This window comes from Sinocyclocheilus grahami, unplaced genomic scaffold, assembly GCF_001515645.1.
Source record: "Sinocyclocheilus grahami isolate Dianchi unplaced genomic scaffold, SAMN03320097.WGS_v1.1 scaffold259.1, whole genome shotgun sequence".
NCBI classification, from domain to species: Eukaryota; Metazoa; Chordata; class Actinopteri; order Cypriniformes; family Cyprinidae; genus Sinocyclocheilus; species Sinocyclocheilus grahami.
In genome coordinates this window covers 1,095,146-1,114,463 of record NW_015505438.1, presented here as the reverse complement: position 1 = coordinate 1,114,463, position 19,318 = coordinate 1,095,146, and the positions used below count along the sequence as shown (strand labels likewise).

At 38.5% G+C, this 19,318-nt stretch overlaps 1 protein-coding gene across 1 annotated transcript in view; it reads left to right on the top strand.

Annotated features, from left to right (window-relative positions):
* LOC107599025 (disabled homolog 2-interacting protein-like) overlaps nt 1–19,318 on the top strand; it is an 82,920-nt gene that overhangs the window by 14,494 nt on the left and 49,108 nt on the right. Inside the window, exon 3 of the mRNA XM_016290514.1 lies at nt 770–888. Within this exon, the coding sequence (XP_016146000.1) occupies nt 770–888 (119 nt within the window). The remainder of the gene's footprint in view (nt 1–769; nt 889–19,318) is intronic.

The window sequence follows — 19,318 nt, the reverse complement described above, 5'->3', positions numbered from 1 at the left end:
ATACTGTGTATATACTGTATATATATATATATATATATATATATATATATATATATATATATATATATATATATATATATTACTCAAAATTCGGAAGGTGTCATGTATACCCTTAGTAGCTATACTATACTAACTATACTATTCCTTTCAGCAGAATTTGTGCCATTCTTTGTGACTTTGTTTGTTCCTGTTAGCCCCTTAATCGGTTGTTGTGCAACAACAGGCACTAAGTGGCTTATTAAGGTCAATCAGCCATTCATTCACTTCATGCATGAGGCCTCGATTCACATTTCCCACCCATTAATTGCATCTACATGCCTGAGAAATGAGAGAAATTTTCCCTTCTCAGTGTTTCAAGCATTCCACTCAGACAGACTTTGGATTTTCAGGAATAATTCAAGTCCTTTTAATCTTGTCCTAATCTGTAGACTGTCTGAAAAGCACCAGCTCAGCTCTCCCCTATGAACTTGCAGTGCACCAGTATCTCTCTCCCCCCCCCCAGCCCCTTTCCATGCCAGCAAACAGTTTCCATAGTAACAGCGGCTTTGAGGGGAGTATCACATCAGTGAAGCTCCTCAGCCCAGCACTGCGAGCAGATGTGTGTGCCGCACCAATCACGCAGCTATGCACGGCGCAACCAAACGCTATGGATGAGAGGAAAGAACAAGTAGAAGGGAAAAAGCCAAGCGCCGGTTTTCACATGCAGCTGCTCCAGTGCTTGATGAATCTCTGAGTGTAATCCAGTCCTTTCCTCTGACTTCCTGTCCAGGGCTTCCTGAGCCGCAGACTGAAGGGTTCCATCAAACGCACCAAAAGCCAGCCAAAGCTCGACCGCCACAGCAGCTTCAGGAACATCTTACCGGGCTTCAAGAGCACGGAGAATGATAGGTAAGGTGGAACCGTTTAGGTTTGCATTGCAGTTTATAGTATCTAACAGATTCCTGTTTGTTGCCTTATTGTTTTTTATTCATCAAACACCTGAATCCACCATTATATTGACAGCTGTCATCACGTCCTTTATGATGTGCCATTTACAGTACATCACTACGTGATTGTAAAGTGCATAAAAATGTAGATTTTGTGCCATCAAGTTGATCAACAGATCTCCCCTTGTCAGTTTTACACAGCATAATGCCTCGATTCACAGCTTTCTGTATCTCCTACAACATTCATCACGTAATTCTCCGAACGTTTTGCTTCTCTATTCATCTCTATTAGGATTGTTTAGAGTCACTTATTGTAGTGCTAAAATGTCTGAGTCATCCTTCTCCCCAATGAACAGGGATCACAGAGTGAGGAATGAATTGGATTACTCACAGGATAAATGGTCTGGCCTCAGTCTAAATTGCGAGAGATGCTTGTGAAATATTCGGCTCCCTGCGTGCCGTTCAGGTTGTCAAGAGAAGAAATATCTGGCTCCGGGATGCTGGGTCCATATGTTGTTTTGATGTGACTTGAGTACAGTGACCTACACGCAGCAGTTTATGTCCCAGTCTCAGGTCAGTGTGCGCTGCTTGTATACGAGCTTGTAGGAATGCACACAGAAGCGAACAGAGAGTTTAGATAAAATTGCGACTGCATTTGAGTAGGTGTTATTCAGGAGGACTGGCCACTAACTTTGCCACTGTGGAAATCTAAGCAATATCTGTCAACCTCACTTCTTTACAAACCCAAACATTTTTTTCCTTGTGAAAATAGGTTAAATTAACCACAAATGGAGGCTTGCTGAGGACTCAGTGCTTCTCAGATTCTTTTTCGTGATTTTTTGCATTTGTTTGCCCTAGTTTGAGATCTAAAACTATGTTCAGATTTCAAAGCAGATTCTCAAGGCATTCAATTCACATGTATTGCTTTATAGGCCTACTCTTATTGTATGTCAACAATTGTCAAATTTTTTTTTCATTTATCCATTAGGAAACTTTAGGAGAATCTTCTGAGAGAAAGTTGGTAGTTAAATTAAGCATAACTGAGATTTGAGCTATAAAAGAGCAACCTCTGTTAATCTTTGACTTGACGGTTAGCGATGTGAGTTTGAATTCGGCTTCTGTTAGTCAAACCATTATTTCCTGTCATCACCCTGCTGTACCTTTCAACAAATGTGTCAAAATGGCAAACATTTCATTTATTATTTAGCCTACTCATCCTCATCTCATTCCAAACCCTTATGGTGGACATCCTGGCTGCTCTTTTCCATGTAATAAAAAGTAAACGGGGACTAGGCTTGTTAAGTGCCAAAAACTGACAGAAAAGTACCATAAAAGTATTATTAAAAATTCCATATGACTCATGCAGCTATATTACACCTTCTGAAGCCATGCGATAGCTCTGTGAAATTTACGCCGCTCTTGGTTGATAATTTTCCACTTCGTTGTTGCATTGAAATCAAATGTGGTGCCATTAGTCATTAGACACTTTTGTGGTACTTTTATGGGGCATTTATGGTTCCATTTACTTTTATTGCATTAAAAAAGACTATTCTGCAAAAATGTGACTTCTACAGAAGAAAGAATCTCTTACAGGTTTGAAATGATAAGATGTTCATTTCCCAGAATGTTCATTTCTGAGTGAACTATATCTATATTGATCTAAAATGCGCCTCGACTTCCTTAATTCTCCATTTGTGTGGGAAAGTATTCTCATTCACCCAAAAGAGAATCTCAAGAGCACCGTCTCTTACATGGGAATTTGTTGAGTCACTCTACAGGACTGCGGATATCATAGCAACCACACCAAAAATTTCTCCACAGCTCACCATCAGCCTTATGCTTCTGTGTTGCTGTGGTGTTAGCAGGCAAAAATGGCCTTGCTTGTCCGGAGATTTTATGCCTCATTAGAGCAGCATATTATCCTGGGAGGGAGAGCATCAGCTTCACGGCACCAAGGTGTGTGAGTTGGATGTGACACACACATACTGCTTTACGGATGCTGTGGCAGCCTCTGTACCTGACTGGGTTCTGCCAGTCACAGTAAGTTAAGGGTCATTTCCTCCAGACGTGCCTGTTCAGCCTGCCTGGACCTGACGGTTGCAAAGTCAGTGTTGCATAGTTCAGACAGGGTTTGTCACCTCTGCAGTATTTTCTACCATCTCAGCCTAATAATTAATTAAATTAGATAAATTTTCTTTGCTTTCAGTTTTAATTTGCTTTCCTCGTCTTTTTGTGCACAAATCATTCACATTATTCCAAATAATTTTTTTTAGTCTTAATTATTTTTAGTAAACAATTTTCTCTTTTTCTTTCTTTTTGGACAATCTTTTTGAGTCTCAATTAAAAAAGTAAAATCGCTCTGCAGATTCCATTTCATGTTGACTTTGATTTTGTTTTTGTAGAACTCTTTATATATATATATATATATATATATATATATATATATATATATATATTTGTATTTTTTTTTCTCAATAAATTTGCATAATTTTTCCATGATGGAATACTTTGGGCTATAAGTGTGCATACTATATGTTGACTATAAACATCAAAGCTGTCATTGATTTATTTAAGGTATCGACCAATAGTGTGAGTTTGGGGAAGGACTGCCGTTTGATGTGACCAATAACAGAGAGGAGTGGGGCTTAAGGGGTTTCTTAGAGTTTTTGGATTATTTTTTATATTGTTGATAGTGGATCAAAAATGACAGAGTTGATCTGCTTAATGATCTGTTTTCACAGATTAAGCCTTAGGTTGGTAAAATGGCATGATATTGGATTCAGTTGTTACGTTGGATTTTTAGTCTCGTTCTGCTTGTAGAGGACTCTGTCTTGAGCAGTGTTGATCTGTTCTGCACTGATGGCCAGCATCAGTGTATGTGGAATCTGTGGTTTCATCCTTTATGGACTCTGTTATTTTCCCTCTTTACCTTTTAACTCTATAAAAGCTTTCATTTAGATATCTGGTGTTCTTTTTTTGGGTGAAGAATAAGCTTTTAAAGCTTCTAACTGGCCACTGCAAAGGATTTTTATTGATAGAATTAACATATGAACTGGAAGTCATATGAAAGGCAAGTTGATTTGCTTTTATAGCGGAAGGGCATAAATGTAGTTAATTATTTTGGGGAGTACTTTATAATAACTTATATAATAAGTTACTTAACATAAGGTAAAGTATGTAATGTATGCGCCACTAGTGTCACCAGGTGAATTATATAAATAATGTATGACACATAAAAAAATGACTGTGAGATTGTTTTCTTTGCTTATATTCAGCAAAAAAAAAAAAGCATAACAAATGCATTAAATGTTTTTTTTAATTGTTTTATATAAATGCTGTTCTTTTGAACTTTCTATTCTTAAAATAAATCTTTAAAAAAAGTTTTCAGTATTGATAATAATAAGGAAATAAGGAAACATCTAAAGGATCATGTGACACTAAAGACTGGAGAAATGTCTGCTGAAATTCAACTTAGAATTACATTTGAAATTTTATTAACATTTTACTCAGATACAAAAGAGTTATTTTAAATTATTTTACAATATTTTTGTATTTACTGTGTTGTTGATCAAATATATGCAGCCTTGGCGATCATTAGACCCTTCAAAAAGATGAGAAAAATCTTGTTCCAAACTTTGAATGGCATTGTTTAACAGATCAGTACTCAATGTACTGTATATTCAACTATGAAAATATATTAATCAAATTGTGACATAACCACTTTAATGCATTACGTAATTATAAATCATATAATGTATGATATTTTCACTTCAAGTCCAAGTGGAGAACTCATACTAAAAGAAAAACTTTAACATGACATTCAGCTTTAGGAGATCCCTATACATTGCAGCCTTTGAAAAGGACATTGGGCTATAACTATTGATTTGACCTCTTTTTCCCAACAACCATTATCTGAACAATAACGGCAGTGAGGTCTCTTCATCCTCATGTAATTGAACGAGAAATAAAGGAGGTGGCGTCGTCTCAGCAGGGTGATGGATAGGGCTATTCAAAGCATGTTTTCATTCGGCAAAGGCCATCTTCTTCACCTCTGGCTTACACTTCTGTACATTTATTAGAGTTATTGCTGCATAATCCATTGTTTTTAATCTAAAGACATGCTGCTTGAAACTAATTACTGAAACATCATGTTCTCGTGTTTTTTTGTTTGTTTGTGTTTTGCATCATCCGTTGGACACAGCGTGGTTTCCAGGTCAGCCTCCCTTCATGCTGCCGGCTGTTTTGCTATGTCCCACTTAATTACAAGCCTGGAAGTCGTGTAATAGAGAGAATGCATGGCCTTACTGCACTCCGCTAATACCAAGAGACATGCTTGCCCAGGGCGTGCCAGTGTTGTAGTGTGCACCCTAAACCCATTCAATAACCTGTTATTCGTTTTTTTCAGCTGAATTTAATGGTAAAACAAATGAGAAGCAATCAAAATAACAAAAGAGCAACAATATGCTAGGGCCGTGACAAGTTCTGGTTAGTCGAATGCAGTACACATAGCATGTTTTTTTTTAAATAATAAATTTAAAAATGAAATGTAGATAGAATAGAAATAGAATAGAGAGAGCTAGAGTTAGTGGGTCAAGTTATTTTTTTATAATAAATAAAAATTAAACAAGTAGATAGAATAGAAATAGAATAGGGAATGATAATGTTACATGGTCAAGTTTTTTTAATAAAAAGAAAGCAAGTAGATTGAATAGAAATATAATAGAGAATGCCAGTGTTAGAGGGTCACGTTTTTAAATAAAAAGAAAACAAGTATATATGATAGAAATAGAATAGAGAATGCTAGTGTTAAAGGGTCAAGTATTTTTAAATAGAAAGAAAACAAGTAGATAGAATAGAAATAGAATAGAGAGTGCTGGTGTTAGAGGGTCAAGTTAAAAAAGAAAAAGAAAACAAGTAGATAGAATAGAAATAATATAGAGAATGCTAGTGTTAGAGGGTGAAGTTTAAAAAAAGAAAACAAGTAGATCGAATAGAAATAGAATAGAGATTGTTAGTGTTAGAGGGTCAAGTTTTTAAATAAAAAGAAAACAAGTATATATGATAGAAATAGAATAGAGAATGCTAGTGTTAAAGGGTCAAGTATTTTTAAATAGAAAGAAAACAAGTAGATAGAATAGAAATAGAATAGAGAGTGCTGTGTTAAGTGGTCAAGTTAAAAAAAGAAAACAAGTAGATAGAATAGAAATAATATAGAGAATGCTAGTGTTAGAGGGTGAAGTTTAAAAAAAAGAAAACAAGTAGATTGAATAGAAATAGAATAGAGAATGCTAGTGTTAGAGGGTCAAGTTAAAAAAACAACAACAAGTAGATAGAATAGAAATAGAATAGAGATTGTTAGTGTTAGAGGGTCAAGTTTTTTAATAAAAAGAAAAGTAGATAGAACAGAAATAGAATGCTAGTGTAGTGTTAGAGGGTCAAGATTTTTTTATAAAAAAATAAGTAGATAGTATAGAATAGAGAATATTAGTGTTAGAGAGGGTCAAGTTTTTTATATAATAAATAAAAGAAAACAAGTAGACAGAATAGAAATAGAATAGAGAGTGTTAGTGTTAAAGGGTCAAGTGTAGACTATTAAGTTATTATATTCAACTATTATTATATCAAAAAATATTATATTATTGTTTTATATTCATAATTGTATAAAATTACAACATTTGATGCAAAAATATAATGATATTAAAATGTTAGTTTGGAGAATTGTGACAACACTCCCTGATCTCCCGTTCGTCTTTGTAAGGGAACTTGTGCACCTCTTTATAAAAAAACAACCTCTTAAATAATACATGTGCAAGTTGTCACTATTGACTGATATTGATTAAAGGCACACTGGAAACCACTGTCCCCCAGTATGTGGTGTCCCAGGAGATGGGGGAGGGGTGCAGTGAGTGGGTAAGGGATGGTGGTTAGGTTTGGTTTGAAGACATGTGTGATGTGAGGGCTGTGGCGGTCTGCCCATAATGGATTAGCCTCATTAAATTCAAACCTGCATTCCTCACAAAGAGACACCCACGGCAGAGCAGCACGTCCTCGCTTCCTTCAGTCTGTCTATCCCTCTGGTTTTGTCTCCATCTCACCCTGTCTTCCTCCACGGTACTCCATCTGTCTGACAGGCTTTCTATCCCCCCACCTATTTTTTTTTTATTAGTTTCTGCAGTCTCTACCCCACTAAAACCTGCACCATATTTCTGCTTTTGACCCCTGGCAACCTCAAATATCAGCTATGAATATGACTGTCATGTACATTCAGAGCATTTCTATGATTGGCCAAGGACTTTCAGTGGTTATTGAAGGATATATTTTTCCTTTCTTTTCATGAAACAACGGTTTTATCTCTCAAGGTCTGCATTTAATGGCAAAGCTTTGCGGCTTATTTACCATGGTAATCCTATGGAAATTGATGCTTAGCGCTTCATGTAGTTTTTATGTGGTCATAAAACCTGTTACATATTCTGCGGTTTCTAAGGACTGTGCATGTTTTGTTAATGGTAGTCTTACCAGCTGCATCTCTTTCTCAAGATTTTTTATGATCACGTCCACAATTGAGCTTCCATTTTCTTTCTCTTAACTTTTTGAAATCTCCAACATTTAGTGCTATTGAATCCAGTACTGCCTTTCATATAACAGTTTATAACATTGTTTCATTAGGAGATCAGCGGGTTTCATCGGTAAAGGAACAGTTCAGAACAGGAACAGTTTTTTTTTCTTTACTGAATTGGTCAGTATTGATGACCTATCTTCAGCTTTAGCAAATCTCAAAATTAATTTTCAGATACAGTACATTTATAGTGCCTAACCTACATTTTTAGTGGTTTATTTTAAAATTATTTAAAATGGATATATACATTTATCTCTGTAATTTATATCACTAAATATTCAAGGAAATTGTTTTATTACACCAAAGGCCTTGATAACAATGCATTACCATCAATACAGTGTTACATAAAGCTTTCTTTTTGACCCAGCGGTTCAATGACACTCTTTTTTGGCAACATTTCCCTCCTTGTCTTCATTTCGCTCTCATTTTGAATGCTCGACATGGTACATTATAGATCAGGCCTGTGGATGATGTATAGTAATGAAATTCTTGTAAGCAGGGCTGTGTTTGACATCTTCACGGACAAGGACGGTGACCTCTCTATCCCACAGATCTTTATTAGGAGGAATCACTGAATCCCATTGTTATGATGTGAAGTAATGCTTGAGCCAAAGGACAGAATAATCTTCTTGATAAAACAACTTCCAGCTGAATGGCTTCTGAATTTAAATTCAACACAGTATAAAAAGAAATGCTCGGGTATTGTTAAAGCAAGGTTCTGAAGTCAATTCAAGTTAAGCTGTATTGACAGTATCTCTGACATGCTGTTGATTATCTTAGGAAATCATTTCGACTCATCACTGGCATTAGACCAGGACAAACATTAAAATATGTGTGTTTGCATGCAGTTTCAACAGTATAGATGACATGAACGAACACGAACAAATTACTCTTATGAGTCATTCTTTTTAGCAAATCAAACACATGCAGAAATTAAGTGTAGTCCGGTTCACAAACAAATGACTCTTATGAGCCATGCATTCAAATGGATTCATTAAGTTTTGTCTGTTTCACATATGACTCCTTTGAATCAGACCAAATGCAAGCTGTATGTGAGACTTTAAGACTTTTTGTTTTAGATTTTTGGGCTTTTTAATTTAACTACTTAGTGGATCTGTGTGTAAAGTTAAATGCAATCTTTGAGTTCCTTTGTCAGTAGCACATAGCTAAAAGATCATTTAGAAACTTTACAGCTCAAATCACATACTTTTCTATATAAGAATTTATAGGGGTGCATTAAGAAAAATATGAGCTTCATATTTCTGCTTTTAAACTCCGTCTTGCTCCATAGACTTTCATTTTCTGCAAAGACATTCTTTTTTACAAGCTGAGGGACAGATCTGAATAATGTCATTAATAAATAACAGCATAGCAGAGATGCTGTGAATTAAGCTTATAGTTTGAAGCTGGAACATTCTTTTAATTATTTTAAAGAAGTTACATCATCAAATTAAAGCAAACTAAAGCAATGCGTTTTATATACAATGCCTATGCAACATATATGTATTTCAGAGCCATTCAACCAGCAATTTGTTCACTATCTAAATTGTGAGACAGAAACAGTGAAAGCAAACTTTTGGATTGAGCCAACAAAAGTAGTGAATTCAATTAGGAATTGCAGAATAATGTGATAACCTTCAGATGTTGTGCTATTTCTTGCACTGCTTTATACAAAACAGAGTTTGCAAAAGAGTGATGGTGCAATTGAGGATAAAACTGAATAGATGGATTGCAATTTACATTTTAAAAGATGGCTTAACTTTGCACTCTCGTTTTGACAGCAGGGAATGCTGTTTAGCTCTATTAATGGGGCTTTTTGCAATGACCATGACCTGAGCAAATTGATTTACTCTAGGAAGAGATGTCCTTCTAATTCACACTCAGATCCAGGAGGATAGCAGAGAGAGGAACAGCTTTATTTTATGCTGTCATTTCTGTCACCTGATTTTTCTGTGCATTGTACGGTGGTCTAAATGAGGCCAGTCATTACAACGCCGTCACTCGCGGCCTGTCAGCGTCCCGCAGATCCCGCCCCGTCAGTCTCGTCAGCTTCTGGAATTTTCCAAACATCTGTACCATACAGATCACTCATGCTTCATAATTGCCTGGAATATATTACACAAGGTATGGCAGACCATATAAAGGCAGACCAAAAACAAACCCATGTGAGCCAGAAATTGAAAGTTGGTAGATTTTCTACTTTTCTGACGAAAACTTCAGGGAGTAAATGAGCAGTTGAATATAAATATCTAGTTATAGAGTTGTGCACACTAAAACTGGTTTATACAACTTATTTAAGCTGCACATGTTAATTTCGGTGCCCATATTAACAGGTTACAGAATTCAAACTAAGCACATAAACTATAGATATTATTCTCTGTTCTCTTACTGATTCTTTTTATTTTATTTAATTTCACTATGAAGCTCTTAAAAAAATAATCAAGGAAACACTGTAAAAAAATAAATCAGTAAAAATAGGGCACAATGTACTGTATTAATAATAAGAGATATTCTGTATTTGTTATTTACAGGTGTTTTACTGTACGTGGATTTTGAATTTTGCACTTCATAGCTTTGTGTTTTAGAGTTAATGGAAATGTCTGTAAAATTACTGAAAATTACTGAAAATTGCCAGTATATTTTCCTTGTGTGTGTGTGTGTGTATGTGTGTGTGTGTGTGTGTGTGTGTGTGTGTGTGTGTGTGTGAACAAAACATTTAAAAAATATATAAGTAATTGAAAAAATAATGTGTGTATTTTTTTCAAACATAGGTGAATACTTTAATATTTACACATTTCTGTGCAAGTTGATTACTAATTGGATGTAAATTTGATAACGTGGCAGAAGCATAGCTACATAGCTAAAAGTCCTGTTTAGGCTTATTTCTCGAATTGATTTTTAATATTTAATCTAATTTAGCTATGAGGCTATTAAAATAATTTAAGCAAACTATTATATACATTTTTTTTTTCAAATTGTAGGGGAATACTTTGATAGCTACACATCTATGCAAATTAATTCCTATTTGGATGTAAATTTGATTGCCTTTTTCATGTGAAGGGATTTTTGTTACAATCAAGTTTTAGCATAATTATCAGTTCCTCACTTCTGATAACCATTTTATAATTTAGGGCCATTATTAGAGGTAAATATTCAATATTAATGTTATTTCAGTTTAGACTTTAGACGCAACAGAACCACAAAGCACAACACAAACTTGCAGTTGTGCTTAATGTCTATAACGCGCCAGTTACAATAGCTGTGTGAAACGGGCCTACGTAAGTGTGTAACTGTGTCTGGCAGATTCACTGGAGTTCAAGGATCAATGACAAATCAAATTATCAGATAAGCCTTTGCTATAATACGCAGTAATCTTTCAAGCAGCAGTTCTGCGTGACCACTGCAGTGGTTTTTATATTCTACCTACGCCACTTCAGTTTTTTAAATGGCCACACATGTAGACACAAACAAAATTGGCATTTCTTCACAGGGCTTAGTGCGGTTCACTCTCGTTGAGACTCTCAGATAGGTTTTTTGTCTCCTTTGTCACAGCTTTCTTTTGCATTTTAAACAGTTTCTTATACCCTTGCGAGTTAGGCTTTCATTCATGACACTTTGTTTATTATAAGGTCTTATTGAGATGCACACTACCGTGTAGAGTGTATATGCAATTTTGTGTTGTTGTCCCTCAAAACATCTTCGCAATCATCATCATTTAATGACAAGATAATTTGTGCCAACAACTTGCAGTCTATAGAGGGAAATTGCAGACGAAATTGCACCAGTTATGAAAGCAGTCAGTCGCTGGGTACAAAAGCTAATCTTAGAGTTGCCATAGTAACAAAGATAAATATTAAATACAAATTAAATAAGCCATTGCGCTTTTCTCTCGTTACATACACATTAATGAATGCACATCATCAGTGTGTGTACATTTTGAGGTCACGTTCGAGCTGTCACGGCGAGTGCGGCGTTTCGAATTGACTGATACCGCGTGACCCTTTGCGAGAGCAGGCTCTGAGGCAACCGTGACATCCAGCACCTCCATAATTAACACGTTTTGCAGTTATGTTGTCCTGGCGGGTTGGTAGCATAGTTACTGGAAAACTAGGTCAATATGATGCGTCATAATTCCAGCCTGTAAGGCAACAAATTGTGAAAAGGGAAATAGGGGGGTGGTTTTATGGTTCTGCGTGTGTTCAGTGGTCTGTAGTTGTAGCTAATGGAGCCGGAAGAGACAGGAGGAGAATGTTAACAACACTGAGGGGAATGTTAGAGGTCGCCGACTGAGCTACCCGAGTGAAGGGACTTCGTGTGTTCTGCTACAGCCTGAGATTTAATGATGGAATAGTTTAGAAACAGAGAAATGTTATAACGATTTGTTTCTTCTGTGGAACACAAAATAAAGTATTGTCTACTTTTATTAATCAAAATAAAACTGCTTGTTTCAGAGTGAAGCACGCCACTGTGTTTTTTTACACACAAACATTTCATGATCCAGTATTTTCTTTGTCTCTGAGTGGCACGTTTTACACTAAATGCTGCATAAATTTAGAGGTTGCTTATAATGTGCAAATTATGGCAACCATCTTTCCAAATTTTTATGAGAAGCCCTTTTAAACCAGCTTTTGTCAACAAAAGCTTTAAAAAGCGAATAAAAAGGAATAAAAAGCTTAATGGTTTAATGCTGAAAATGGAAATTATGGCAACCAATATTAGTACTGTAATTTACAGTTGTCCAGTAAAATAAATGTATATTATTTTCTTATAATATAATATAATATTTTTATATATAATAATACATTTAGCAGATTTATTTTACAGTGATTTTCTTTTTTTTATATTGTATTTAATAATAATAATAATCAATTATTGGTTATTATTATTGTTAATAATAATAATAAATACAATTATTAAACAAAATAAGAAATGTTACTGTTTATAGTATATTAAAATCAGTTAAATGGCCTAGTTATGCATTCCTACAAACAAGCAAAGCGAACCTGGAGCTTTTAATTTTAATTTGCAATCACAGTTTTTTATCACAATCACAATTAAAAAATCATGCAGCCCTATATTTAAAAGGGAAAGGGCTCCAAAGTAACATAAACATAACATCACTATTGTCCAAGTCTTCTTAAGTCTCTCTTTTTTTGGACAGCTAGACCTAAATTTAAGTCGATATTCACTAAAAGCTTCTTTTTCACCACTTTTATAGTGTTGTTGTCATGTTCTGTCATATTTCTCCTTTTGTTCTCCAAGGAGGGAAGAAAACCATGGGTTTGGAATGGCATGAGGGTGAATAAATGATGACAGAATTTTAACTTTTCTTTCAAATTGTCCTGCATGCATTTTTAACCGTCATTACCCATTTCTATTCTCATAACATGCATTCAGACATTCAGCAGATCTGCTGAGAGTTTCTTTACCATTTATAATGATAGTTAGCAGAGCAGCTACATGACAGATATGAGAGGCAGCTAGCCACATCTGCATCGTTGCATTCGTGATTATTTTCCTTCTGTTGATAATCCAAGAGGCCAGTCGGGAAGTCAGGCCCTGTTATTGCAATCTTCATTCTGCTTAAATGCCCCAGGGAGATTATATATGAGGAATCCTTTTTGAGGAATACGAATGAATATTAAAAGACTTCCACAACTCCATAAGACAGATGTGGGACCATTAGGTGAAGCTGCAAGATGACAAGTAATTGCTCTTGGCTTGCTCACACACACACCTACACAGACGTAAAGCCGAGAGAATGACACTGGAAAATGAATCACAGGCTTGCTGTAGGGGCAAGCTGTGCGTGGTGGAGAATGGCGAGAGCATATGTCATTAATTTGTCTGCCGAGTGACTCGCACACATTCGATACGTTATGTTAAAGGTTGAGTTTGGAGGAGAGCCGAGCTGGTGATAGGAAACTCCTCTCTCTCCCGTGCTGCCTCTGTTATACCGCATGTCTTTGGGATATTGTGTCGCCCGATGAATTGTATTCCTGAACGTGTCTATAGCCAGCGCCCAACGCCCACTCTCGAGGATTCTGTCACATCACACTTCTGTCTCCAGCGTGTAACAAAGACATGACCTCATTGTTTCAGCCCTGAAGGACATGGAACCCACTTTGGTTTCTCCACCCAGAAAAGCCAAGAAGCTTTTTAAAGCCTTAGTGAGAACATTGATGAACCACTCAAAGGATTTTTTTTTTGGTGCTTAAACTCGAGATGTTCAGCTAAAGAGCAGACCTTGAAGTCGCAATAATACAATGCATTCATTGACTTGCATTCATTAACATGTTTAATGGATGCAAACCTTTACATCTGAATAGACATTCAGATGTTACAGTCTATTCAACACTCTATAGATGATGATAAAATAGGCCTGTTTTTTTTTTTTTTGTATCTCCATGGGAAATATGTTAAAATCCAGATGCCATGTTATGCAAAGCACACATTTACAGCACAATGAGTGAGATGTGATATTGTAAACCGTTTAAGTGTACAGTTTTTACCTATTTGCTTTGTGTTTTATGTAAGTTGTACATACCATACTTTATGCATTTTACAAATGTACAGTGGGCTAATAAAGCCTAATAATTATTATATTATTAACATATGCTTATACACACACATGTACTTTATTGGACTTTACTATATGTATATTGCTCATTAATCTTCTTTTTCTTATTTATCTAGATCAGTAATGCCTTCAATCAGCCATTGTAAGCTCATCATACTAATCGTTTTAAGTGACGTTCTGTAGGCCGGGGTCTCTTCCTCCTCTTGTTGTTCATCATATTATGGCTTAAACTACATTTTCTTATGTAATACAATATTCGTGTGGGTTGAGCACTGAGCCTGATGAAATGATCTCATAAATGATTATTTTATGGTTATTAAAACCAGGACATGTTCACAACAAATTCAATAAATCATTTCAAGTTGTAGCATGTTTTTAACAAAACATTTAAAAAGAAGCTAGTTATATTTTTTGAAGAAAATGGCTATGCTTGCTCTTGCTTTTACCACCATGATGCTAGGGAGTTATGGGTGGTTGGCAGGGCATTTCTATGTTGTTGCTAATGTGAGTTTTTTAATGTGTTTGCTAGGGTGTTCTTAATGCAAAGTTCTGTCATGAAACTCTAGATGGCGCTGGCCTTTTCTAAGCACACATCATTACTCACATGACGCAACTGATTGGTTTCTTTTCACAACAGCAGCCAATGAGCTGCCACTCAACATTCAAATACTTGACTAGTGCTTGCTGTAGTGGTTGCAGTGCACTTCAGAAACCCTTCATCTTCCCCAGCTCCACCTGTATAGATCTGCTATAGGGTGATTCAAGTATGTTATTTATGGGGTCATATATGTTATATGTGCAGCAGCAGTATTGCTTCCATGCTCAAAGCAGCATGTCTGTAGATGTATTAGCAGTAGCAAGTCTCGGTACTTGCTGTGCTGCAGCAACAGCAGCATAACAGATCTATTCTGCCAATACCAAACACTTCAACATTGCCCTGTAGCCTATATTACCATGCTAAACTCTCAGAAAGTTGTCATAGATTGTATAGGTCAAAATCATTGATTATTCTTTTATGCCAAAAATCATTAGGATATTATGTAAAGATCATGCCCCATGAAGATATTTTGTAAATTTCCTATCGTAAATATATCAAAACTTAATTTTTATTAGTAATATACATTGCTAAGAACTTGGACAACTTTAAAGGTGATTTTTATCAATATTTGGATTTTTTGCACCCTCAGGTTCCAGATTTCAAATAATCGTATCTCGTCCAGATATTGTCCTATCCTAACAAACCATACATCACCAAAATCCTCTCTTTATAAACTTTGACTCATATCAATAATATTTGCAAATGAATGCATATTTAATTAGATAATGCCTCATGCATATTTAAACACATAATTTCAGGAATACAAAAAGGTTCGCAATTCTTAATATAATTAATCAACGGAGGAAGTATGATGATATATGTCAGACTCTGTTCCGTGTTTTGTGGTTTTCCTCCTCATGTGCCTTCCTTTCCCGTGTGTGATTTGTCCCAGGTGTTTCCCATTATGTTTCATTGCTCCCAGGTGTGTCTCGTCATCCCCTCCTCCTGTGTGTATAAATAGTGTTCCCTGTGTGTGCTCCAGCATCCGGTATTGTTTGTGTCTACAGTGCTACGTGTGATTCCCCGTGAAGATTAATAAATTAATTTTTGAAAGTTTTTGTTTTGTTTTTTTTCCTGTGCGTTCCTCCACGTCCCCAAATGGAGGAACGATTAATGTTTATCGCGTTGGCTCAGGCGAGCCCAGACCCCATTGTCTTTGCAAGGGCATTCGTGCCGCTCGCCCTCACCAGCTCCCTCGAGGGGGAAACCCTCGCAGTCGCCGATCCCGATCCGGAACCCCTCCGCTGCCCGTTCCCGAGTCAAGAAAGCCGGCCGTTCCCGAGTCAAGTCAGCCGGCCGTTCCCGAGTCAAGTCAGCTGGCAGTGAATGTGGCAAGCCCGAAGGACGCTAATGTGGCAAGCCCGAAGGACGCTAATGTGGCAAGCCCGAAGGACGCTAATGTGGCAAGCCCGAAGGACGCTAATGTGGCAAGCCCGAAGGACGTTAATGTGGCAAGCCCGAAGGACGTTAATGTGGCAAGCCCGCCATGCATTCATGAAGCCCCAGAGCTCGCTCCGGTATCGGCTCCAGCCCCAGAGCTCGCTCCGGTGTCGGCTCCAGCCCCAGAGCTCGCTCCGGTGTCGGCTCAAGCTCCTCGAAAGCGCTTTGCTGTGCATGCTCCTCCAGAGCACCCTCCTATGCCAGCACCACGTAAGTGCTATCCTGATCCCCAGTTAAGCCCAGGGAGGGCTCCAGATCCCCAGTTCAGCCCAGGGAGGGCTCCTGTTTCCCCGTTCCGCCCAGGGAGGGCTCCTGATCCTCAGTTCCGCCCAGGGAGGGCTCCAGATCCCCCATTAAGTCCAGGGAGGGCTCCTGTTTCTGAGTTCCACCCAGGGAGGTCTCCAGATCCCCAGTTCAGCCCAGGGAGGGCTCCTGATCCCCAGTTCCGCCCAGGGAGGGCTCCAGATCCCCCATTAAGCCCAGGGAGGGCTCCTATTTCTGAGTTCCGCCCAAGGAGGTCTCCAAATCCCCAGTTCAGCCCAGGGAGGGCTCCAGATCCCCCGTTAGGCACAGGGAGGGCTCCAGGCCCCGAATACAGCCCCTAGTATGGCTCCAGCCGTAGAGGCCGAGGCGGGGGCTGGGGCAGCGGCCTCGGAGGCAGCTCCGCCATGGCCTCCCGAGTCCCCTGCTCCGCCATGGCGGCCCACTGTCCCGTGTCTGTCTTGAGGAACCTCCAGAGTGCCCCTCCCCTCCCCATTGGATGTTATGGGGCGTGAGGACAAGCCTTCCAGAGGGGGGCGTTCTGTCAGACTCTGTTCCGTGTTTTGTGGTTTTCCTCCTCATGTGCCTTCCTTTCCCGTGTGTGATTTGTCCTAGGTGTTTCCCATTATGTTTCATTACTCCCAGGTGTGTCTCGTCATCCCCTCCTCCTGTGTGTATAAATAGTGTTCCCTGTGTGTGCTCCAGCGTCCGGTATTGTTTGTGTCTACAGTGCTACGTGTGATTCCCCGTGAAGATGAATAAATTCCTTGGTTTCTTTACTCTTGGTCTCCTCGTTCCTTGCTCCGTGTTCCCGCACCATAGCAGATCGTGACAATATATAATAGTTTTTTTTTTTTTACCTTATTCATTTGGGGTGTCTTGCCTCCAAAGGCATTTTGTAACATGGCACATCTTAAAACACATAGTTCATGGTGCATGAGCAAGACAGAGTTGGTAATAATGAAACTGACTAAATCGTGAAATATGTAAATATAATATCATATGCTACGGTGATGCAGAGAGACACAGAGGAGACGAATTGTTGAATAAATTCGTTATTTTTGTTTTCTTCGCGTACAAAAAGTATTCTCGTCGCTTCATAACATTACGGTTGAATCACTGATTGCAGATGGACTATTCTGACGATGTCTTTCATACTTTTTTGGACCTTGACAGTGTTATTTACCTGGCAGTCAATGGGACAGTCACAAGCCTCCCGGTTTTCATCCAAAATATCTTAAATTGTGTTCTGAAGACGAACAAAGCTTTTACGGGTTTGGAATGACATGGGGGTAAGTGATTAATGACAAAATTTTCATTTTGGGGTGGAGTAACCCTTTAAGCTATCGTATGGCTTCCGAAATAACACAGAATAATATGCATAATCTCGGATATGGATCAGCCCTCTCTGACCGATACCCGATCCGACAAAAAATGGCAGTATCGGAGCCGATAACCGATATGAATATCGGATCGGCGCATCCCTAATAATAAAATAATAAATAATAAAAAGTGCATAATTTGTCTATGATATCCCATTCTTTTTTCTAGATACTAGATGTAGGTGTGGGGTCACCGCAGTTTTAAAATCTAACAAATGGCTTGTGGACCAAAAAACCTGTGCCCTAACCCTAAGTATGAGCAATAGTGTAATAACCAAGCATGCTGTATTTGTTTTAAGTATGCACTACTCAGGTCAAAGTTTACTGGGTATACATACACCCACCCACGCTTCTAAACAGCCATTTACCGCCAGCAAACATGCATGCTGGGAGATATTGTCTTTACTTTTGGATGTAGATTTTCCCAGTGCAGGGAAGAGGCCAGTATATCACAAAAGCCACAGGACAAAGGCCACACAGACACACACACACATGCTCACAGAGGGAAGGGGGCAGGGCCAGCTCACACTGTTCAGCCTGCTTCCGTTGCACACAGCAGCAGTCCAGCCAACACAACGAGAGAGAGAGAGAGGGATCGGTGCAGCCCACAGTCTGTGGCCCACTTTGAATATGAGTGGGGGGTTTACAGCAGCTCCTCTATGAGAGTGTGACAGTTAAAACAAGGAGGCCGGAGCGAGAAGAGAGAGGCGGGGCCGTGCGATTGTGTGTGTGTGTGTGTGTGAGCCGCTGCGAGTGGGGCTGTGTGTGTCTGCTGTTCCCAGTGGCTCCGAGCCGCAGCAGAGGTAGCAAAATGGAGCTGTGAGCAGCCTTCCTCATCCTCGTCTTCATCACCAGGCGACCGGGGATCCTGACAGCATGCCTGGTGAGTATTTCGTCCCAGAATCCCTGTGGTTCTGACAGGCAAGCTGTAGATCCAGATCTTAGCGGATGGAGTGCGTTACGGGAGCGCTGCATTGTGCTTGAATGGCATCTCATTACAGAGCTTCCATGCTGAAAGAATGAAAGCGGGCGAAAGAGAGATGAGGGACGAGTCACAGCGTTCTCCCAGCCTTTGTGGGCATTATCAGGGCATTAATCGATGGTAAACAGAGCGCTGCTGCGGTCAGCAGGGATTGTGGCCGGGAACTGAGGTGTTCAGTCCCTATGAACGGATCAGGGCTTTTAACTCCGCGCAGCTTCCCCATTCTGTCCTTTGTGTGGGAGCAGATGTACAAAAACACACGCTGGGTGAGGAATACATGCCGTGTCAGGTGGAGGTTACAGGTCTTCATGACTGCTTTTGGTAACGTTTTTTCATTTAATGGCACAGTCAGTTTGTGAATTGATGTTATGAGATCCATTATTCCACCCTGTTACTGGGTGGTGACATGTGCTGTTTGACATCCCAATGTTCTCTGTGGAATGGGCGGATCTGATAATCCATGTTTGAAGAGATGAAGATTTTTGCAATTTATAATTCATTCTTAAAAATAAATGTTTTCACAGTTTTGGTTT